The sequence below is a fragment of the Castor canadensis genome, chromosome 10 (genome assembly GCF_047511655.1).
Source record: "Castor canadensis chromosome 10, mCasCan1.hap1v2, whole genome shotgun sequence".
In the NCBI taxonomy this organism is placed as follows: domain Eukaryota; kingdom Metazoa; phylum Chordata; class Mammalia; order Rodentia; family Castoridae; genus Castor; species Castor canadensis.
In genome coordinates, this window is record NC_133395.1 from 107450314 (window position 1) to 107476183 (window position 25870).

Genomic DNA, 25870 nt, shown 5'->3' on the forward strand with positions numbered 1-25870 from the left:
TATCTTCTCCTGCTCTATAGCTTGTCCTTTTATTCTTTTAATGGTGTCTTAAGAATAGAAGTTCTTAATTTAATAAATTTATCAGTCCTGTATTTTATTACTATTGCTTTCATGACCTCTTTAAGAAATCTTAATGTGACCCAGGGCTCTAGAAACTTTTTTCATATTTATGAAATAAGTGGTCTATGGTCCATCTGAAACTGAGTGTTAAGTATGGTAAAGAACCATCGGTCAAGGTTTTATTTTCTTCCATCTGGATTTAAAATTGATCCACTGCCATTTATTGATAGTCTAGAGCATTGCTTTTTATCTACAAATTTGTGATAAAGGCCCATAAACTGTAAGCCTTCCTGTTGAGCTTTTTCCATTAACTTATTGTATAGTTTTGCATTAATAACTCATTGGTTTAGTTACTGTAGGTTTGTAATGTCTTGATATATGCTAGCATGAATTCTCAAATTTTCTTCTTCAACATTTTTATTCTATTTCCTTGGCAATTCAATTTATAATTAGGTTGGGAAAATATACACTAATTTATTTGTATGCATTTAATTTATGTAAATGTTATTACTTCATATTTCATTCTATATATTATTATACTATATGACATATTGCACATCTGTCTGTATGTCATATGTAGATATATTCTAGTTGTACTCACTGATGCATAGAATTCTGTAGTATACAGATGCCCTGTATTTTATTGAACCTCTCCCCCTATGATGGACACTTAGATTGCTTCTAACTTTTGTTCACAACAAAAATATGAAAAATGAACATATCCATGAAACTCTGTCTATGGACTTGCATGAAAAAATTTTGGATACGTATTTATCTGTGGAATTAACAAGTCATAGACTATGTATATACTTAAATGGACTAAATAGTGCTAGATTTCCCTGCAAAATGAGCATAGTAGACTCTGTGAGTATTTTAACAACTGCACAAATGATCCGATACATATTTACTCAATTTCCTCTTAATTCAAGAAATTTTTAAAATTGCTTCATAGTTCTTTTACTTTGTACCTTCCTATTTCTAACATTTTTGAGCATATATTGTGTATTTGTTACCTTGTTGTTTTTCCCCATCTAACAAATTGCCTACTCATATTTTTTGCACATTTTTAATAGTGATGTTTTTTCCTTGTTGATCTCTCCTTGTGAATTTAGATATTAAAGATTTATTTCCCACTTCTTCATCTATTAACTTTATGCATACTATTAAGCTAAAGTTTTTCATTCAGTCATTTATGTGTATTTGTGTTTAACTTGATGCATATGGCTACCCTGGAACTGTTATAATATATTATATGTATACACACACACACACACACATATATGTGTATATATATATATATATGTATATGCATTAGTTTCACTTGAGGTCAGGACTCAGAAGTGTGTGTTTTTGTACCCACATTACAAAAACGTGGTACTTGGGATAGGGAGTGTGAGGAGGATTGGGATGTCATGATAAATGTTCATATTTGAAGCTGCTATGGGCTATGGGTCATGAACCACTCAAATACCATCAAATATATCAAAAGTGAAGCGAAGCTGCTGATGGCAAGGGAAGGTGGCCCACAAGGGCTCTCTTGTCTCTGCTCAGGGATTCTCTCTGAACTTTAGTAGAACCTCTGTTTTTATTGGCGACAGGATCTCAGAGCTCTTCACTGGAGGCCATTGGATCTCAGGACAATGAAAAATATGCCTTCTTTCACTAAAGAGGGAGGGAGACAGAAAGAGGAAGCCTTATCTTTTACTATTAGGGAGACAGAAAGAGGAAACCTTTCAGATTATATGATAAGACTGGACAATTGAACAAGAGACAAAGTGATCAACACATTTAAAATTTTAATAGCTTTTGTTAGAAATCCATCAGTTAGGTAAACTTGAGAATTTATCATGTTTTTTTAAAACTATCATTGACATTTATTGCTCTATAACCACAATACCATTTGAGCAATACATGGAGACATTTATATATAGTCATATGAATATCTAATTTTCAATGTATTAGCCTTATTCATATTGAAAACAGATATTTTAGATATTATTTAATCACTTAATTTTTTAATCATAAATTCAATTTTCTTAAGTTAAGGCAAACTAGATCCACATCAACAACAGATGAGTTTGTGTTAAAATCAGTTTTATAGTTTACTTTAGGAAGCAGTGAAACAAATTTTTCATAAACTGCATAGACAGAATAGCTAAATTAATTATTGGGGCCATTCAGGAGTCATAAATAAGGGCAGATATAGAAAACACACTGATTGCATAAAATCCATAATTAGCATGAGGTCAGAACAGTGCTAGCTAGCATTTTAAATGAACTTAGAAAATATTTTATGCATTTTAATTAATTTTCCTATGAGACTTGGATAAGCTGTCATGCTATAGTTATACAATTTACCACAGTGCCAGGAGTCATAATCTTATTGCTATATAAATATATCTGCTAAATTTTGACTACTTTCTAAAGTGTTTTTTGGCTTCTTTTTTATTTCAAAATGGGCTAACTCTCAGTCTTCTCTTTTTATCTACATGTTCTGGTAGTTCTCTATGTCACCTAATAGTCTACAAGCTAATTAGGCTAGTCACAAAACAGAGGGCAAAATTAGAAAGTCACAAGGCAACCAAAGATAGAGTTGAGGTAATAAGTACCAGAAATAAAATAATGGAGAATTTGGGGATGAGGGGGAGAATAGAAGAGACAAGAAGAAAGAGATGAGAATAATGATAGAACAACATGACAGAATAGCTGTATGATTTTTAAGAATGAGAGCATATAGATAAGTTACATTTATGTTGGTTGCAAATGTTTCTCCTTTCATAATTAAATGCTTAACTTTCCACTAATATTTTAATCCACTAGAGAGCCCTGTTTGGTTTGATTATTTGCTTGTGTGCATGGAAATTAAAGAAAGGGATCAGTTACACATTTAGTCTGAGCAGAGTTGCAATGCACAGAGCAGCAATCTATAGCCCTAAGTAACCATCAGAATATAACTTCCCCTGAAAGTCATACTATACAAGAGGAAGGCATAGACTTTTCACCAAGGCTATGGAATTATGGGGAGGAATGTTTCAAACTTATGTAACCATTAGAAGGCATAATATCCTGGGGTCTTGGATTATCTATCTATCTGCATAATGTGGTGATTAATCTTGATTTTCAACTTGATTGGATTGAGAAATGACTAGGAGATTAGTAAAACTAGTTCTGGGTGTGTCTGTGATGGTATTTCCAAAGAAAATTAGATTGTGAGGGCTCTTACCTAATGGATTAAGCCCTTGATGGTTCATAATAAGATGACATTATTGGAAGGTGATGAAAAGTTGGAGGAAATAGGTCACAGAGACATGTCTTTGAGAGCTATCTTTTGCTGAAGCCCATTCTTTGTTGCTCACTCTGTCATGGAGTGAAGAGTCTTCTCCTCCACACACTCCCACTACCATGATGTTCTCCCTCACAACTGGTTCAGAAACATGGAGACAGATGACCATAACTGTTCTCTCTGAAACCGTGAGCTAAAATAAATCTTTCCTCTCTTAGGTTGTTTCTGTCAGGTATATATTTGTATATATATATAAGTAGAAGTTTTGAGTGATAAAAGATCAGGAAATACAAAACAATATGTCTCAAAAGTAAATTTCAATTCCCAGGTGACTTAAAAATATAGTTCTTAAGGAGCCCTCCTTATTCATTTATTTTGAATAAGCAACTAGGATAATTTTATTTAGTCTTAAATGTTTGTATTCCTTTTTTTCCTCTTTAAAACACAGTTAGGGACTTTTTGCAAAATCCACCTCATTGTTCTACTCCTGTAACTAGTCATCCCAACTGTTATGTCCTGACCAAAAGCAGCTGCCTGGCTTTTACCAGGTGCTCGGTCACATTAACTAAGAGAGGAATGGCTGCTCTCCCAGGTCCAAGGCAGCATCTTAGTTCTCTGCTCATTTTGCATTAGTCCATTTCTCTATTATCTTCCAGAGTTCCTTCTCTGTCTCATTAAAAAGGCTCTTTCAGAAGAAGTAATACTATCTGGGTGTGGTAGTACATACCTCTCATCCCAGCTACTGGGAGCAGAGGCAAGAGGATTGCAAGTTCAGTGCCAAACCAGGAAAAGTTAGCAAGATTCTATCTCAAAACTATATACAAACAAAAGGGCTAGGAATGTGGCTCAAGTGGCAGAGTGCTTGCCTCGAATGTGTGAAGACCTGGGTTCAATACCTAGTACAGAGAAAGAAAAAGAAGAAGAAGCAAACAATATTTTAGGTTCCAGCTATAATGAAGCAGCTTACCCTCCACTCAAAAGTAATTATAAGGATAAAATACTTAACATAACTGCTTAAAGGCTTTGAGAACAATCTACTTAGGTAAGACTTGAAAGGCTGTGATACGTGAGAAAAGAGAAACACACCAAGGTGAGCATCACATTCAGCCAAACATTTATATGAGGGCATTGTGAGATGGAACAGGAAACTAGAAAGGGGAAGTCTTAGTGTCTAAAGAAACAGAGGATGAAATTCACAGGAACCAAACCATGTGGAATTTGAGCAGTGCAATCCCAGAGAAGAGGTGACTGAATCAGTGTTCCACTGGAGGCATTACTCATCTCACGTGAACATGAAAGAGGTAGTACTACAAGAAGCTTAGATGAAAACATCAACTGGAGATTGAATTTCATAACAGAGATTTCAGCATGAATGTGGTGCTGAGGAGGCTGGAGTCCATGCCTGGCTAAATAGAAGGCCTTGGTAAACATACTAAGGTTTTAGTGGAGACTCGAGACAACTGCTTTTTAAGAGTCAGAGTTACACTTCAGGGTTAAGGAAAAAACCAAGAGACCAGTATAAAAGATGGACTATGGAGAAGATAGAAGTTGTCTGCAGATGTTCTGTCCACCTGCCAAAAGAAAACCTTCTTCTGTTAAGGAAAAATGATATAAACAATCTTCCATAGGGAAAAAACTGCATTTAAAAAAATTTATTCTTTTTTTTAAAAGAAAGACTAGAGAGATTCCAAGATGGAGATTAGAGGGAGGAAGCAGAAAGTGTGCTTCCTAAAGTAAAATCTTGGAGAGACATTGGAGATACACCTTGCAGGAAAAAAACCACCAAGAAGAGGCAAAACTCGGACTCTCCCACATCCCCAGCCCACACATAACATCCCCACTCCACGTTAAATGGAGAAACCAGGAGGGTTCCTGCACCGCCAGATGCCAGCTCCCAGACTGCTTGGGAAGATGCAGACCACCAGGTGAGCTAAGTGGCACGTGGTACTCCCACAGATAACCCTGGGCCAGATCAGCATAGCCCCCTGGACAGACTGACCCCCACCCAGGGGGAAAAAAAAGAAAAAAAGAGAGAAAAAACCAAACTGAATAATAAATAAGCAGCTGAAAAAAAAAAGACACATAGCAAAGAGGACGGGGTGCCCCGAGCCCCAGAGAGTGGGGAGGGGCAATCCCTCAGGCGAAGTATAAATAAATAAGTGGGCCAGAGAAGGCAGGAGTGGCACTACTTCCTCCAGTGTGCTTGGAGAAGGGAAGGCTTGTAATTGTGGCTGCCGTGTGGAATGCTCCACTGGAGAGTGGGGAAGGGCCACTCCTCATGCAAAACAGATGACAATTGCAAAAGGCGGGTAGGGCTGTATACTGGAGTAAACAAAAGGGACATGCATCCAGGAGAACTCTAAACAAACAAAGCCTGCAGCAGCAGATGGCTGGCAGTAGGAGGCAGGTGAGCCACAGCCTCAGATGGGCATTCACAAAACTGTCTCCAGACTCCCCCCACTTTTTTTTTCTCTTCCTTTGATGAGACAACAACACCAGATGCTGAAGGATTAACTGAAACTGTATTGCATTTGAACTTGGGATATTTTTGTTTGTTTTTGTTTTTTGTTTTTTTCCCTTTTGATGAGAAAACAACAGAAATACTTCACAGACACGGAGAAGTCTTCAGGACTGTAGGCTGAAGGACTAACACCAAAATTATTAAGCTTGAAACTTTACTGCATTTGAACTTGTGGGTTTTTTTGTCTTTTTTATTTATTTTATTTTATTTTATTATTTTCATTATCTTCTCTCTGTCTCTCTAATGCCTGTTTAACTTACTGTTGACTAGTACACTATCTCTCCCTATTTATTTCTTTGGCTCTGTTTTTTTGTTAGTTTGGGTTTTTTTGTTTGTTTGTTTTGGTTTTTTTCCCCTTTTCTTTACCTTCTTTGCTTTTCCTCTCTTCTCACCATTCCATTTTAGATATCATCATTGTTATTATTACAAGTTAGACGACACTGAATTACACACAGCATAGGAACAGTAACAATACCAAGGGCAATGATGGGAAGACAGAAAAAAGAGGGAAACCACTTTCCCTCCAATAATAGTACAGGAAACAGAGGGAAAAGAAGAAATCAGATACTCAGATCCAGACTCCAAAAAACGAAGATAAATATGCCAAAGAACCTAATGAAGCCCACAAGAACAATCTGAAAGAAGAAATCCTGCAAGTAATCAATGAGAATTTTATAGAGATGATACTGGATATGGTCAACTAAAATGTAAAGGAGATACTCAAGAAATTCCAAGATGACAAAAATAGAGAATTTGAGAAAGCACAAGAACAAATAAAAGAAACCATAGAAGCACTGTATAAACACCAAAGTGAAACAAAGAACATGGTAAATAAAGAGATAAATGAACTCAGGATGAAAATAGACAATATTAAAGAGGAAGCTACTCAGAACATGGACAACCTCAGAAAAAAGAATGAAACAGAAACGCAAAACAAAATGGAAGGCCAATCCAGCAGACTAAAACAAGCAGAAGACAGAATATCAGAACTTGAAGATGAAATGGTAATTAAAGGAAAAACTGAAAAACTATTAGTTCAACAACTCAAGACCTGTGAAAAGAAAATGGAAGAACTTACTGACACAAGAGACCAAACCTGAGAATCATGGGCATTGAAGAAGGAGAAGAGGTGCAAAAAAAAGGAATGTATAACATATTCAACAAAATAATTAGAGAAAATTTCCCAAATCTAGAGAAAACTATGTCCATATAGGTACAGGAAATCTTCAGAACTCCAAACAGACCTCACGAAAATAGAACTACCCCACAACATATTATCATTAAAACAACAAGTACAGAGACTAGAGAAAGAATATTGAAGGCTGAAAGAGAGAAAAAACAAATAACATACAAAGGTAAACCCATCAAAATCATAGCAGACTTCTCTACAGAAACATTAAAAGCAAAAGAGCTTGGGGTGAGGTCTTCTGGGCACTGAATGAAAATAACTTTAACCCCAGGATACTCTACCCAGCAAAACTATCATTCAAAATAGATGGAGCAATAAAAGTCTTCCATGATAAGCAGAAACTAAAACAATATGTGACCACAAAACCACCACTGCAAAAGATTCTTCAAGGGATTCTGCACACAGAAAGTGAAACCCAACATAACCATGAAAGGGTAGGCAGTACCAAATGGCAGGAAAAGAAAAAGCAAGAAAGTAGAGAGTAATATTGATTTAGCTACACACAATCAAACCCTCAAACAACTAAGAAAACTAAATGACAGGAATCAGCACATACTGGTCAATTCTAACACTTAATGTTAAAGGACTTAATTCCCCATCAAAAGGCATCGTTTGACAAACTGCATTAAAAAGGAAGACCCAACAATTTGTTGCTTACAGGAGACCCATCTCATCGATAGAAATAAGCATAGGCTTAGGATGAAAGGCTCGAAGAAAATTTACCAAGCCAATGGCCCCCCAAAACAGGCACAAGTAGCAATACTTATCTCAGAAGTAGACTTCAAACCTACAATGATCAAATGAGATAAAGAAGGACATTCCATACTAATAAAAGGGGAAATAGACCAAAAGGAAATAACAATTATCAACCTATATTCACCCAATATCAACACACCCAATTTCATCAAACATACCCTAAAGGACCTAAAAGCATATATTAACTCCAACACAGTGGTCATGGGAGACTTTAATGCCCCACTATCATCAATAGGAAGGTCATCCAAACAAAAAATCAATAAAGAAATCCAAGATCTAAAACATACCATAGATCAAATCGACCTAGTTGATGTCTACAGAACATTTCATTCAACTTCTACACAATGTACATTCTTTTCAGCAGCTAATGGAACCTTCTCCAAAATAGATCATATCCTAGAGCATAAAGCAAGCCTCAGCAAATATAAGAAAATAGAAATTATACCATGCATTCTATCTGATCACAATGCAATAAAAGTAGAACTCAACAACAAAAGTAAAGACAAAAAACATGCAAACAGCTAGAAACTGAATAACTCATTGCTTAATGAACAATGGGTCATTGATGAAATAAAAGAGGAAATTAAGAGGTTCCTGGAGTCAGTGAAAATGAAAACACAACCTACTGGAACCTACGGGACACAGCAAAGGCAGTCCTGAGAGGAAAGTTTATAGCCATGAGTGCATATATTAAAAAGACTGAAAGATCCCAAATCAATGACCTAATGATACATCTCAAACCCCCAGAAAAACAAGAACAAGCAAATCCCAAAACAAATAGAAGGAGAGAAATAATAAAAATATGAGCTGAAATCAATGAAATAGAAACCAAAAAAACCATACAAAGAATTAAGAAAACAAAAAGTTGGTTCTTTGAAAAAATAAACAAGACTGATAAACCCCTGGCAAACCTGACCAAAATGAGGAGAGAAAAAACCCATATTAGTAAAATCAGGAATGCAAAAGGGGAGATAACAACAAACACCATGGAAGTCCAGGAAATCATCAGAGACTACTTTGAGAACCTATGTTCAAATAAATTTGAAAATCTTAAAGAAATGGACAGATTTCTAGATACTTATGATCATCCAAAACTGAACTAAGAGGACATTAATCACCCGAATAGATCTATAACACAAAATGAAATTGAAGCAGCAATCAAGAGTCTCCCCAAAAAGAAGAGTCCAAGACCTGATGGATTCTCTGCTGAATTCTATCACACCTTTAAAGAAGAACTAATACCAACCCTCCTTAAACTGTTCCACAAAATAGAGAGGGAAGGAAAAATGCCTAACACATTTTATGAAGCCAGTACTACACTTATCCCCAAACCAGGCAAAGACACCTCCAAAAAGGAGAACTATAGGCCAATCTCCTCAATGAACATTGATGCAAAAATCCTCAATAAAATAATGGGAAACTGAATTCAACAACACATCAAAAAGATCATTCACCATGATCAAGTAGGCTTCATCCCAGGAATGCAGGGGTGGTTTAACATATGAAAATCAATAAATGTAATAAGCCACATTAACAGAAGCAAAGACAAAAACCACTTGATCATCTCAATAGAAGCAGAAAAAGTCTTTGATAAGATCCAACACCATTTCATGATAAAAGCGCTAAGAAAATTAGGAATAGAAGGAAAGTATCTCAACATTATAAAAGCTATATATGACAAACCTACAGCCACTATTATACTTAACGGTGAAAAACTGAAACAATTCTCTCTAATACAGGAATGAGACAAGGATGCCCACTATCTCCACTCCTATTCAACATAGCACTGGAATTCCTAGCCAGAGCAATTAGGCAAGAAGAAAGAATAAAAGAAATACAAATAGGTAAAGAAACTGTCAAAATATCCCTATTTGCAGATGATATAATCCTATACCCAAAAGACCCAAAAAACTCTACTCAAAAGCTCCTAGACACCATCAACAGCTACAGCAAGGTAGCAGGATATAAAATCAACATAGAGAAATCATTAGCATTTCTATACACAAATAATGAACAAACTGAGAAAGAATATATGAAAACAATCCCATTTACAATAGCCTCAAAAAATTCAAATACCTAGGTGTAAACTTAACAAAGGATGTGAATGACTGAGGAAGACTATAGAAAGTGGAGAGATCGCCCATGCTCATGAATTGGTAGAATCAACATAGTAAAAATGTCTATACTGCCAAAAGCAATCTACATGTTTAATGTAATTCCCATAAAAATCCCAAAGACATTCATCAAAGAGATTGAAAAATCTACCATTAAATTTATATGGAAACACAGTGGCCACTAATAGCCAAGGCAACACTCAGTAAAAAGAACAATACTGGAGGTACCACAATACCTGACTTCAAACTATATTAAAAAGCGATAGCAATAAAAACAGCATGGTACTAACACAAAAACAGACATGAAGACCAGTGGAACAGAATAGAGGACCCAGATATGAAGCCACACAACTATAACCAACTTGTCTTTGACAAAGGTGCTAAAAATATATGATAGAGAAAAGACAGCCTCTTCAACAAAAACTGCTGGGAAAACTGGTTAGCAGTCTGCAAAAAACTGAAACTAGATCCATGTATATCACCCTATACCAATATTAACTCAAAATGGATCAAGGATCTTAATGTCAGACCTCAAACTCTAAAGTTGGTATAGGAAAGAATAGGAAATACTTTGGAACTAATAGGTGTAGGCAAAGACTTTCTCAATGGAATACCAGCAGCTCAGCAACTAAGAGATAGCATAGATAAGTGGGACTTCATAAAACTAAAAAGCTTCTGCTCAACAAAAAAAATGATCTCTAAACTGAAGAGACCACCCATAGAGTGGGAGAAAATATTTGCCAGCTACACATCAGACAAAGGACTGATAACCAGAATATATAGAGAACTCAGGAAACTAAATTCTCCCAAAATTAATGAACTAATAAAGAAATGGGCAAGTGAACTAAACAGATCTTTCTCAAAAGAAGAAATTCAAATGGCCAAAAAACACATGAAAAAATGCTCACCATCTCTAGCAATAAAGGAAATGCAAATTAAAACCACGCTAAGATTCCACCTCACCCCTGTTAGAATAGCCATCATTAGCAACACCACCAACAGGTGTTGGTGAGGATGTGGGGAAAAAGGAACCCTTTTACACTGCTGGTGGGTATGCAAACTAGTACAACCACTCTGGAAAAAACTTGGAGGCCTCTTAAAAATCTAAACATAGATCTACCATATGATCCAGCAATACCACTCTTGGGGATATACCAAAAAGAATGCGACTCAGGTTACTCCAGACGCACCTGCACACCCATGTTTATTGCAGCACTATTCACAATAGCCAAGTTATGGAAACAACCAAGATGTCCCACTACCGAAAAATGGATTAAGAAAATGTGGTATTTATACACAATGGAATTTTACACAGCCATGAAGAATAATGAAATGTTATCATTCGCAGGTAAATGGATGGAATTGGAGAACATCATTCTGAGTGAGGTTTGCCTGGCCCAAAAGACCAAAAATTGTATTCTCCCTCATATGTGGACATTAGATCAAGGGCAAACACAACTAGGGAATTGGACTTTGATCACATGATAAGGTGAGAGCACACAAGGAAGGTATGAGGATAGTTAAGACACCCAAAAAGCTAGGTAGGATTTGTTGCCCTCAATGCAGAGAAATTAATGCAGATACTTTAAAGTGACAGAGGCCAATATGAGAAGTGAACCAGGATCTAGAGAAAAGGTTAGTTCGAGAAGAATTAATTTAGAAGGTAACACACATGCACAGGAAGGCAATGCAAGTCAACTCCCTGTATAGCTATCCTTATCTCAACTAGGAAAAACCCTTGGTCCTTCCTATTATTGCTTATACTCTCTCTTCAACAAAATTAGAGATAAGGGCAAAATAGTTTCTTCCTGATAGCGAGGGGGTGGGGGGGAGAGGAAAGGGGGGTAAGGGAAGGGGTGGGGGGAAGGGTGGAGAAATGACCCAAACATTGTATGCATATATGAATAAAAGAAAAAAAAAAAGAAAGACTAGATGACAGTGAGGGAAGAAAGGAGAGGGAAAAGAAGACAAAAGAAGAAAAGAAAAGAGAAGAGAGGAGAGAATAAAGGAAGAATGAAGAGAGAATAGAAATAGTTATACAAGATGATTCAATTACCAAAGTTACACATACATGGATTTTTAAAATTACTTTGATTAATATTCAAGCAGATAGAGAAAAGAATAAAATCTTACCAAAGGTAAAGATTCCTTATCCACATGCAGAAGAATGAAATTTGACCTTTATGTTGCACCATATAAAAAATGAACTCAAAATACGTAAAGACTTAAAATGTAAGACTGGAAACTATAAAATTGTGGATGAAAATATAGGCGAAATGCTCCATGATGTTATTCTGGGCAGTGATTTTATTGGGGGTGGGGCATGACTTCAAAACCACAAACAACAAAAGTAAGAAAAGAAATTAGATTACTTTAAACTGAAAAGCTCTGTACAGCAAAGGAAACAATCAACAGAGTGAAGAGACAAACTGTATATTACTTGTAAGCCATATATTCAATAGAGGTTAATATTCAAAACACAAAAGGAATTCAGACAATTCATTGACAAGAAAAAAAAGCTTGATTAAAAAGTGTACAAAGAACCTGTATAGATACTTCTTAAGACATACAAAAGTATACAATTATTACCATTATACAATGGTAATAATGGGGTAAAGCAAAATAAAACCACAAATGAGGTATTCTATACCTATTAGAATGGCTATTATCAAAAAGAGGAAAGATAAGTATTAGTGATTGAGGATGTAAGAAAGTGAACAATTGCACACTGTTGGTAGTAATGTAAATTAGTATAACTGCTACGGAATACAGAGTGGTAGTTCCTCACAGAATAAAAACAGAATTATATGATACAGAAATTCCCCTACTGGTTATATATCCAAATGAATGGAAAGCAATATCTATCTGAGATACTTATACTTTCATGTTCATTGCAGCATTATTCATAATAGCCAAGATATAGAGTCAACCTCAGTGGCCATCAATGGATGAATGGATAAAGTAAACATAGCGTATATACACACTGGAATACTACTCATCCTTTAAAAAGAAGGAAATCCTGTTATTTGTGACAACAAGGATGAACCAGGAGGACATACACCTAGTGAAATAAGCCAGGCACAGAAAAATACATCCTCCATGATCTGATATGCTTACTCTGAAGAAAGGCCATCTCATAGAAGCAGAGAGTGGAATGATGGCTTCTGGGTGCTAGGGGAAGGATTTAAGGAGATGGTGGTCAAAGGGGACAAAACCACATTTAGAAAGATTAAGTTCAAAATATCTACTTTACAGTATGGTGACTATTGTTAATAATTATGGGCAGCAATTTTCCCATTCTTGCAAATTAATAAGAGTATATTTTAAATGTTCTCACCACAAATAAGTGATAAGTGAGGATATGTTATTTAGCTTGATTTAGCCATTTTATTGTATATACATACAAACATATACATATATACATATATTAATTACTTTTGTGTGCTGTGACAAAATACTTGACATAAACATCATAATGGAGGAAGAATTTATTTTGACTCATGGTTTCAGAGGGTTAAGTCTGTAGTTGACCATAATATCATGGAAGTGAGAGTGCATGGTAGAGGTTGTTTTTCACTTCTTGGCAGACAGGAAGCAGAGAGAGCAAAGGGGACTGTGCATCTGGTAAAACTTTCACAGGCATGGCCATGTTTGCTTACTTCTTACAGCTAGGTTTTACCCCCAACAATTTACACAACCTTCCCAAATAGCACCACTGGCTGCATACCAAGCATTCAAAGCAGGAACCTATGGGGGATATTTCATACTAAAACCATAACATTCCACCTCTGGCCTCCAAAGGTTCATGTCTATCTCATGATGGAAAATGCATTTGATCCATTTCCAAGAGTTGCCAAGGTCATAGAAGTTTCAACATTGTTCAAAAGTGGAAGTCCAATATCTCTTCTGAGACTCAAGGCAAACTCTAAGCTATGAGCCTCTGCAAAACCAAACCAAATTACATAGTCCCAAGATACAATGGCACAGAATAATCATTCCCATTCCAAAAGGGAGGAATGGGACCAAAGCAAGACCAAAACCCAGCAGGGAAAATATTAGATCCTATAGCTCCATGTCTGGCATCTGGAACGCATGGTGTCACAAGGTGAGTTCACTGGGCAGCTCTGGGCCTCTGGCCTTGCCAGCTGTAGCCCACAAAGCCTCTCCATGGTCTGGCTTCACTAATTTCCTGTGGCTTTTCTGGGCATTTCTAACATCTTGGGGTCTTCATTTTGTCTTGGGCTTTACCCTCACAGTTTCACACATTGCCCTCTCAGAGGCTCCTTGCAGGAAATCAAACCCTGATACACATTGTTGAGCCTATTAGGCCTTCTTTTGAAATCTGGGGAGAAGACTCCATGGCCCTGCAACTCTTGCATTGCGTGTGCCTGAAAAACCAGCATTACACAGCCAAGGTCCTCCACCAGCTTGAGTAGTAGTTGGGCCCATTTGAACCACAGCTTCAGCAGCTGCTGAGTGCTTAAACAACTGAACCTGTGAAAAGAATTCCCTAGGTCCTGTGCAAGCAGGGTGCCTGGAAGTTCTCTTTTCTGAAGGGAAAGGCTTTCATATAAGCTGTATTTTACAAATGTGGGTGGGGGCTGTCCAATTCCTGAGATGCTTTTATATCATTATCCCTAGTGGACCAGTGCTTGGATTCATTTTACTGGTGTTAATTTCTTTAACAACTACACCTTATTTGTCTGCAGCTGAAAGAAATACGATCCTTTTCTGGCCAACTGCATATTTTTCAAACCTTTCTGCTCTGCCTTTGCTACAGATTTTCACTATAAATCTGGTTATAAGTAGCCAGTAATAAACATGCCATAACTTGAATACTATGATCTCTTGAACATTGAATTTCCTCTGCTAAATTAATTATTTTATTACTTTTTATTCCAAGTCTTAGGACATGGACAAAATGTAGATAAATTCTTTCCCAAAATACATTAGGGATGGTCTTTAGTCCAATTCCCCATGGAGTTCTCCTTCCTAGCTGAAATCCCGTTAGCCTGTCCTTCACTGTCCACATTCCTATTCGAATTCTGGTCATCTGAGTTCCCAGCAGAATCACCTGTTTATTTTTGCTTATAGCATTCTAAGGTTTCCGTAGCCCACATCTTCAAACTTTTCCAACATCCCCCCGCAAGCCAGTTCTAAAGGCTTATGGTCCACATGGTCAGGTTTAGTCACAACAATGATCACACTCCTGGTGCCAATTTTCTGTATTAGTTACTTTTGTGTGGCTGTGAGAAAATACCTGACATAAACAACTTAGGAGGAAAGATATATTTTGTTTCATGATTTCAGAGAGTTCGATCCGTGGTTATTTGGCCCCATGTGTGTGAGCAGAACATCATAGTGGGAGGGGTGTGTGGTGGTCAAGAAGTAGAGAAAGCAGAGGGGATTGCGGATCTGGTTATGACCTTCACAGGCGTGGCCCTAGGACTTACTTCCTCCTGCTAGAGTTTCCACAACCTCCCAAAATAGCACCACCAGCTGGAGACCAAGCATTTGAAACATAAGCCTGCGGGGGATATTTCATAAACAAAACAGAACAATATTTCAAAACATAATGTTGTACGCTATAAAAAATAATAATAAAGGCAAGGATGTAAGATGTAAGGCAGAGTGTAAGAGTCAAACAAGAAGATAAGAAAAGGTGAGATCCAGCATTTTTAATTTTTCCTTGCTGGGAAAATTGACTACTTTTATATCGCCATTTCTTTTCCCTTTTTTGATACTTCTACCTTCTTACTTCAGTCTTCAAAACTAGTCATTTTATGCAGTCATGGACAGTACAAAAAACACATTTAGTTTTAAAGTTCGGTCTACTGATTGAAATACATGAAAGTGATTTCAAGAAGAAAGCATATAGATTTTAAGCCTGGTGTCTATGCTCAAACTGTCTCAGCCACATACACATTTGTGACCATATATCATTCTGAATCTCAGCTTTTTCTTCCACAGAAATACATCAACACTTACCTGAAAGTTTGTTTTAAGCAGTATATGTACTTAACACATAATACGTAGCCAACAAATGTTGATACCACTGTTGTTTGCTAAGGATGGAAGGAAGCCTATGCAAAAGTAGGAGTCATGGACTTCAGAACAGAATATCATCAGTGTATCTACCGCTACTTTATATCACCAACCAAGTTGAGAGAATTTGCATTTTCTTCATACCTTTCAGTGTGAAGAATGACTACTAAAAATGTCTGCCTAATGTGAGTTAGCCAAAACCATAGTTTCTTAAACCCCTAAAATATCTGGGACAGGCATTGGTTGTTACAGAATGCTAGACATGCTGCAGCTTGCCTTTCAACAATCATTCCTGTTAGATTGTCTCTGACACATCAGTGAAGTCATGTTCACAATCAAATTAATCACAAAGATGCAGTATTGTACATATTTTGACAGGAAAGCTGTATAAACTGAAACATGAAGCAAATATATAATTGCATAAAATGTTCATCAAGCTTTCAGCATGACAATCTTGAGCTTGAATCCTTTTATGTGTATTTAGTCATTTTAAGATGGATTGTTTTGGGTACCGTTTTAACAAAAGAATTACTTTTAAGCAAAATTCATGTCAAGCAACTGGAGTACTGAACAATTACAAACATGGGAAACTCTGAATTATATACATTGTTGGGAAATCTTCAAATTTTGGAGAAATCACATATAGCTAGCTAAATGAGATATATCGATAAAATTGAAATTAAGTATACACAGTAGTGAAACTGACTTAAGAGAAGTCACTTGTAAATAATATTTTCCCACAGTGTTGGTAACAAATACTCGGTTTGGGTTCTGGAAATTTTGCCACTCACTTAGTGTCTGAACAGTCATATCCTATACTTGGGGCATTTAAAAGTGCCTACACTGTTATAGAAGAGCTCCAGATCTTTGTTGTTAGGGTTTGGCACTAATTGAAATGAGACTTACGTCACTCTCATGACCTTCTCGAAGGTTGTACGTGAGGTCATGCTGAATGTCCTCCACGAATTTGTGAGCATATTCTGGGTAAAGGTCTAGCACTTCAAAGAGTCCTTTGAGGATGATGCACTGGAGATCACAGTAGGTTAAAGCCTTCACATCTGCATTGGTTTTGATCACTTGGTCCTTAATTGACAGGTTTGCTCCAATTAAATCCCCTTTCCCTAGAAACAGAAAAAATCAATTGAAAGAAAAGCAGACTTAAGGTTTCATTTCTCTCAGGTTACACTGAAAGGAGAAGAATCTTTATCTCAGGCAGCTTTCCAACTTTAGTAGTATTGAGATTTAGGGCTCAATAATTTTTTGTTGTTGTTTAGCAGCATCTGGCACTCTAGTCCCCATCTTCAAACATTGTTTCTGATCATGTCTATAAGACCAGAGGGTAATATGGAAGGAGGAAATCTCCATCCCTCTTCTCAGAGTCGGGAGGAAGGGATAATTGTTGAACATTACAGACCATGAATCTACTATATAACATACAAAACACAGCTCACTGTTCTAATGGTCTGTGACAATGTACAAACCCCCTTTCTCCATCAAAATAGAAAGTGAATAAATAAATACTATGAGTTCTTCACTTGTGCCACCACAGGGAGAGAGATCTAACACTACTTTATTAAAGTGGCCTGTGTCTAATTCATACCCCTGGTTGTTTTTGTTTGTAATATTTCTGCCTACAAGTCTTAGGCTGGAACTCATCTGTCAAGGAATGAACTTGCTCGTGTTTGTTGATGAGGTAATATTGGACAATTTTCTTGAATTTTTAAAATCTTTAAATTTATTTCATCAGCTTAAATTAACAGGAAAATGGGCATAATTATAAGTGCTATTGAAATGCAGATTTCACCTTTGGACTTATTTTAGACATAGCCATTAATTCATCCATCAAACATGTGAAAAATATGGAAGGAAACCCATTCAATTCTTAGATAAACTTAAATTAAAAGATGATGTAATGTAACTGAGTTCACAGAGGGCACTGCCATTAGTTTCATTGATGACTAAAAATTAGGAATTTCTGAGTCTTTGCTTATCCACACATGGCATCATTCCTGGGCCTTACCTTTGATTATTTTTATAAATTTAGATGAGTATTTAAATACTTACGGATCCAATGTGAAGCAGTGTACATAAGTTTTATCAGTCAGTATGGATTTAAATTGGCCCTATAAGATAATAATACCATAAAGAAAGCAAAATAACCAATCTTCACTGAAATAATGTTAGTCCTAAAGAGAAAATATCAATAATATGTTATCATTATCTGGGTTTAGTTCCAACACCACAAACCAGTGTTTAGAATGGTCAAGTTGCAATTTATACTTGTCACTTTTGATATGTATATGGTAGAAGAAGAGAGGTCAAAACATTAATCATGGAATTACAATTTATGGAGAAATGTGGGGACAAGAGCAAGTAACAGTGGATTAAATCTTTCTAAGTCAATTTTTAGTAGAAAGAAAACCTAAGTGACTCATGCTTTACAAGTGATGACAGTCACATTGAAGGCATGAAATTTGAATCCTTTGCTGTAATGTCAGGGAGGATGCTTTCATATTTTATCTCTAAAACTGGTGCTAGCTACCAAATTTAAAAATGCACCAAAATTAAGAAGTCCACGTCCAGTTTTAAATGGTGCATTATTTTTGCCTACATGTATATCATATCATGGGTTCTGAAGAAATGGCCAGATGCTCCCTCAAAAATAGGTCGTATCAATAGGCAGGTATAAAAGTTACCATGGTATTAACTTTAATCTTATGATTAAAGTTAAGGTTTTGAAAGAACTTAAAAATATTTGCTAATTCTACCTCAGTCTCAGAATGATGGGATGACTGACCCTTAACTTTGAAAAACGGAGAAGAGGGTAGGGAGAGTGCTAAATTCTCTTCTTAAGAAAGCACACACACACGGGGAGCCTCACTGTAATGTTGATAATGAATTGTTTTAATTTATATTACATTCTTTATATTAAAGAATAAAGCATGGGAAGTGAGTCGAAGGCAGGTCCTATCTTATAAAAGTGGTAAACTGTCATTAACAGGAAGCAATGAAAAGCACGTGTCCTGCACATTCACTAGCTCCATCTGTTCCTCTTTATTTGTGATAATCACACTGTCTCAGCTTGTTTGGGCTTCTATAATGAAATACTGTGACACTATTGTACCAGTTCTAGAGCCTGGGAAGTCCAAGGTGAAGTCTTCAGCAGATTGAGTATCTGTCTAAGCGCTCATTTTCTGACTCTACTATAGTGCTTTTTCATTGTGTCCTCACATGGTAGAAAGGGCCTGGCAGCAATCTGGGGCCTCTTTTATAATCCTAGTCACAAAGCTCCCCCCCCCACCCAGCCCAATTCCATCATATTGATGATTAGGTGTGAACAAATGAACTTGGTGAGGGGGAGACCCAAACATTTATTGAGTTACATATACCAACCGAGTGTGGTTGCAAGATTTAAATTGAATAATGTACCTAATTCACATTAGGGATTCAATAAATATTAGTTATCTCTTTAAAAAATATAATCTTTCTTGAGCTCACTAGTGAGAATCCAGTGAGCAGTCTGACAATGTTTATGTGGAGCAATGTTTAGACAAGGTGGAGACTGTGGACTTACAGTCTAGATTCAGGCTAGCTTTGGCTTTGAGAAAACAGGTCCTCACGACCTCTGCAGTCTATCTTTTTGTGCTGTGAAGGTTTAAATGAGATCCTATATGTGAAAATACTTTGCAGGTAGTTGCTTACATGTATTAAATTCTTAGAAAATTAAGATAAGCACAAAGTACTGCATTGGCCCCTTTCAATTAACACAAGTTCTAAACATTGAGCCGTTTATGGTGACATATACCTATACTCCCAGTACTTGGAAGTCAGAAGCAGGAGGATTGCAAGTTCAAGATCAGTCTGGGTAATTCAGCAAGGTCATATTTCAAAATAAAAATAAAAAGCAGGTTAGAGATGTAGTTCAGTGGTAGAGTGCTTGTTTAGCGTGGGTGAGACCCTATGTTGCATCTCTAGAACTGAAAAAAACTAAAATCTAAAATTGGTGTATTATATTGGTGCTTAAAATATATCCTGAATGTACCTGCTGCTTACCATCTCTGCTACCACCTTGATCCCATCATGTCCTTCACTTGAGTTGAATTGTCATAAAGGCAAAGATTTTAGCCATTTTCTTTTCTTCCACATTCTCAGTGTCCAGACCCATACCTCATTCACTCATAGGCCCTTTATAAGTATTAGTTAAATAAACCAACAAATAATGGATTTTTAAAAAAGAAACTCACATAGTATTGAGATAGGAATTTTTTCTACATTAACATTACTTGCTATCTTTTGTCAGTCATCTATATACTAATGAAGAATAATTACATCTAAATATTTACAGTTTACTTTGTGGCCCCCAAAATTCAACAATTATAAGTTTTCTTTGAGGGCCTATAATCACCTAGACAGTGCTAGGTTAATGACTCTAATAAGGATTTTTTCTTGAAGTATAATCATTTTTATTCTATTTCATGTGCAAATAAAACTTCAGTTTTTGTGTTCTCTGAATTGATTCTTCATAAAAATACAGATATATTCTCTTAAGACTGAGTAGCTATTTCACCAGGAGGCAGTATATATTGTGATTAATAATTTGGTTTTAGGAGTAAGAAAAAACTGAGTTCATTTTCTTACTATGTGATTTTGGCAAGTTAACTGAGGTATTATTTATTCATTTATTAAATGAGGATAATATTTCTACCACTGGATTTTTTAGAAGAATCAAATGATACATTAGATATACCATTTAAGTAAATTAAACCCACACAAAGAATAATCCTGAGTCCATATATTCATCTGTAAGTTTCCTACACTCACTATCTGGTTTTTTCCCAATTTCATATCTCATTTTAATTCATACTCCTAAAATTTCAGAGATACTTTTCAACTGAAACCTACCAAGAATTGCCAGCACCATGCTGTCCTTGAGAACTTCCATGGAACCTGAACATACAAAGTAGATGGCCTGCAAAGCATCCCCTTGACGCAGCAGATACTCCCCAGGAGCACAGAAAGAGGTTTTGATGTGTAGAGACAGAGACCTGAGGCAGCCTCGGCTGGCACATTCAAATAGGGACAACTGTAATATCTCCTTGTTCAAATGCATAGTGATGTCAGAACGCAGCTCGTCTGGAAAGTCTTTCAAAAGCTGTCAGAGGAAATCAAATTGGTGTAAGTGTAATCTAATTCATTATTTTGCAAGACAACAAGGATGCTCTTCTGACTGTTTGGTCAAGCCAACTACAGAAGAAGAAATCTACAAATGCAGGGTCCCAGAGTGAATTTTTAGTGACCACAGCCTTAATTATGTGTTACTAAATCAGTTGATAAAAAAAATCTTAGGAAACAGAAAACAGTAAAGCATCTTGGAAGGAAAGTAAACAACTCATTATGATTGGCTTCTCTTAAGACTCCTATTCAGGACAGAAGATATGAAATTTGGACCCCTTGGTAATTCCTCTGGACTCATGATCATTCAAAGAGAGGAGAAGTCAAGTTGCCACTCTTAAAACATTGGTTACTGTTTTGGTTGGTGGGTTGGTGGAATGGTTGGTTGACTTATGTAATACCTTTTTCACAGTGGTGGTCTGTGGTATTTCTAGAAGTCTACAAAAAAAATCTTTGTTGGAATTTTTTTTTTTTTTACTTTATTGATTCTAATGGCAACTTTAGGTTGATTAATGTAATTATCCAAGATTGCATCAATACACTGTCATAAGAATTAGTTGCTTCAAAAAGGGACAATGAAAATTACCTAAGTAGTAAATACCGGTCAATCTAAAGTGGCATTGTGAAAATATAAGCCAGAGCAGATAAAAGAAGATGGTTTGGGTTTCATGAGTGATTAAACAATAAGGAGATAAAGAAGTCGGTAGTTGTGCAATTTACTTCTGATCCCTGAATTAGAGCATCTTGATTGTACCTTAGAATATGTGTTTTCTGCCTGAAAATGTCAACATGAGAAATGAACGTTACCTCATTTGAATCTATTCCGTTGTTGACTGACCAGGTTGTTTGGAAATATTCGAGCATCCTCTGCTTGAGCTGCTGGGGCAGGTGATGAACACGAATGAAGTCCTTGAGATCCTTAGTCCTGGTGTGATAGAGGGACCATCTGGAGTACATCCTCTGTATGATTGCTGTCACATTTCCAAACACCAAGGCATGCATCAAGGCTGGAGAGAGCAACACGGCGTATAATGATGAGAGATGAATGGAGGGCCCTCTCTTCTGAATTAGCACACACTGATAATATGAAGGAGTTCCATCATGATATTCCACACATATGTATAGTGAGTAAACTTTCCCATTTACCTCCCTCCCCCTCCCTTTTCCAAACAGTGTGATGGATTTCATCATGCTGTCTTCAAACAGATTTAAGTAGCACACTTCAATGATCATTACCCCTCAGTATCCTTTTCTTTCCCCTTTCTCCCACCCACTGACTTCCCAGACCATTCCCCTTTTATATTCATGTCCCACTGTCAAGATCATTGTTACAGCCACAATCACAATCATGACCATTTTAGGTCTAGGTTACACAAATGAATGAAAACTGGGCTTTTTGAGCTTAACTTATCTCACTAAACATGCCAGTCTCCAGTTCTATCCATTTTCCTGCAAGTTACATAATTTCATTTTTCTTTAGGGCTGAGTAATATTCCATGGCATATATTCCATAAGTGCATATGTATCATATATATGTATGTGTATCATATTATATGATACATATCATATAAATATATATCATATGTATGTATATCATATTATATGATTATAATATGCATGTATATGTATCTATAATAAGCATACATATAATATTTTCTTTATGTATTCATTGAATGTTGGCCACCTCAGCTGAAGAGCTTATGATAGATTAGCTATTGTGAACACAACTACAATAAACATGGGCATGCAGATATCTCTCTTGTATATTGGATTTAAAGTCTTTTGGATATATGCCTAAGAGTTGGAGGGGTCCTCTTTAAGTACAAATCTATAGCCTATATATCTTAGATCAGAGCAAAGAATGCTTATGTAGCCATGTTGATATAGCTATTTTGGTACAAGGTACATTCTGAAGCAGTCATTTTCTTTTCATGTGGCTTGATTATAGTAAAAATAGATCTTAAAATAATAATATACAACATGGGTCCCTTTGACTCACACTTAGTCTACTAACTGCCATTCTGGCTAATATAAACTTATTATGAACTCTATTGATGGTTACATATAGTTTAATGAAACAATAATTTCAACAGTGTGATAGAAAAGCTATGAATTTTAGCTTCGATAATTATTTTTTATTGTAATAGCAAATAAATTTTAAAATAAGCCTATTATAACTCATAAGCCTTTGTGGGAATTTTAGTCTCACCTCCCTAAATTAATCCTTCAAAATTAGTTTTAGGACTGGAGATACAGCTGCTTACTGGAGTGCTTGCCTATCATGTGCAAGGCCATGGATTACATTCCCAGGGATACAAAAATAAGTAAATAAATGGTTATTATAGAATACTAAATATGGTACATGTATGTTACCTTGAAATATTAAGGGGGTTGTTAGACATGTAAGTGAGGATTCTCTGACCAATCTGAAGCTGAGATGAGTATGGCTCTAATCCTTATCTCTATCCCATCTCTGTGGTCACTTGAAGGGAGATACCAAAAAATTTAAGAAACACAGATATTCTGCATAAACTCATTGCCATAATGAAAAGAAAAAGCATGGTACATATATATAGATTCCAGTTTCAGTGACGTATGTCAGTCAGATGGCATTGATAAATATCCCACTTTTCACTGGGCCTTCTCATTCTGAAAACTACCACCAGAGTTTAATGAGATGCAAGTCTTTGTTCATCAGAATTTGGGAGTCCATGGGGATGGGGATGTGTGTTTCCTATAGAGAGAAGCAGAGTGAAAGGATGGACCTCACTTGTAGGAATTGTTTACTTTGGGGAATACCTGGAAGCTCAAGGCAGAGAAGACATGGCAGAATTTTTCTCTCCACCATCATTAACAGAGTAGAGCCAGAAGGCTTGTGCAGAAAACAGATGACTCAAGAAGAATTGGATTTACCTAGGGTTGTGAAATTGAAAGAAAGAAAAGAGCCAGGGGTACTGATATTTATGGACAGGTCAACTCTGATTCCCATCCTGAGATAAGATTGGCAATGAGATAAGAATCACAGTGGTTGGACAAAATCACCTTTTCCAATGATTTTTGTTTAAAAAAACACCAAAAGTTTAAAGGTTTTCTGTTATTTCTATCAAAATGTCCTTTATCCAGATCTCAATGTCCACGGAGCTATGTTAAATCTTTCTTAGCATCAAAATAGATATGTTACTGTAAATGTGTCAACACATGTTGAATACTTCAGGGCAACCCCAATTCAAGTCTATTTTTCCCTGACATTTCATCCCAAATTCTAATCACTGGCATGCAAATTCATTTTAATCTAATACTAGAATTAAAATCATTCAATAGGTTACATATCACAATTTCTCTATGGAATAATGGTCACCATGGCTATAAAGTCACACCTTAATAATAAAAGCTTAGTATTTTGGAAAAGTTACTTGAATTGGCTTAAATTTAGGGTCTATATCTAGGAGGCAGTAAAAAATTGTAGAGAGAATATAGACTTCGGGATCAGACTGGTCTAGATTTGAGTCTGAGCTTTGCATCCTCCTAACTGTGTAAACTTGTCAAGTTAAATAATTCCTTTATCCATATGTGTATATGGGTGTGCACTTAAAGCATCTAGTATATGTGTGAAAACAATGGTTATTCAATTCGTATTAATGTTTCCCAAGAAAGTGAAAAGTGTTTTCATGAATGATCATCAGTATGCTCATTAGAGTAAGATTTGGGGGATTTTTTTTCTTCAATATCTTAAATTTTAAAATACTCTTGGTGGAAATCACTTCTTGATGAAAGAATTCAAGAAATATCCAATTAGTGCCTACTACACGCCAGTAGACCTAAGACTGTATTATTCTCAAATGTTCAAAATGAAGTTTCCCGGATGGTCAAAAAAAATCTTCCAAGAAAAATGTATATTGCTGAACAACTAAATGTTGAATGGTTCTTTGTGGATTCTAAATTCAGTGCTGTTCTGTATGGTTTTATAAACACAACAGTTCTGATACTTAAATATCGTACTTGGAAGAGAAGATTTTTCTTTGTGAAAAGCACTCACCAAAGAAAAGAACTAATTGTGCTCCAAGTCAAAGAAATTAAATACCAATTTCAGGCTCTGTTAATATGGTTATGGGGTAAGTGTTTGGAAGCCTTACCATCTTTAACAGTGTGTAATAGTCTTTTCATGGAGATTAAACTGAGTACAGAGGACAACTTTATTTCATTTATTTTAACACTGTTTTCCTTAATTATGTGTATGATTTTAACTTTGCTTTGCTTAATTATAATGTGTAAAGCACTTAAAGTAAGAGAAGTAATATGTTCAGATCATTTAGCATCTTAATTGTACATTATCAATAAAATGAATTACTGGATTAATTGTAGCATTCATAAGTGTTGTTGGAAAGTGCTAGTCTATGTCTGAGTCACCATAATTTCAAAGTCTCATTTCAGCATAGAAAACTACTTCTATTTAAGGAGTTAAAAAATAAACTCTGGCTCTCATGGTTTTTCATTTTCTAAAGTTATTATGGCCTTTCTGTCACTGATTTTCATTTCTCCCTGGCAAGAAGTGTGTGTAACTGTCAGGCCAAATCATCCTATTTGCTATGAAAGTTTGACTCCAGAACTTCTGGGATTCAGGTCAGTTTGAAAATTATCACTCACTTTTCCTAGCAAATTTGATGTGTATAATTCTTTAGTGCTAGACCTGCTGAGTGTGTGGGAGGATCTTTTTTTTGTGTGTGTAGGAG

General features: G+C 36.0%; 1 protein-coding gene across 2 annotated transcripts in view; it reads right to left on the reverse strand.

Annotated features, from left to right (window-relative positions):
- Positions 1-25870, reverse strand: part of Kcnh8 (potassium voltage-gated channel subfamily H member 8) — a 362401-nt gene that overhangs the window by 54842 nt on the left and 281689 nt on the right. For both annotated transcript variants that reach the window (XM_074043836.1, XM_074043837.1), the window contains 3 exons: positions 21948-22147; positions 20871-21120; positions 16875-17089 (listed from right to left, as the gene is read on the reverse strand). In XM_074043836.1, coding sequence (XP_073899937.1) covers positions 16875-17089; positions 20871-21120; positions 21948-22147 — 665 coding nt within the window. The remainder of the gene's footprint in view (positions 1-16874; positions 17090-20870; positions 21121-21947; positions 22148-25870) is intronic.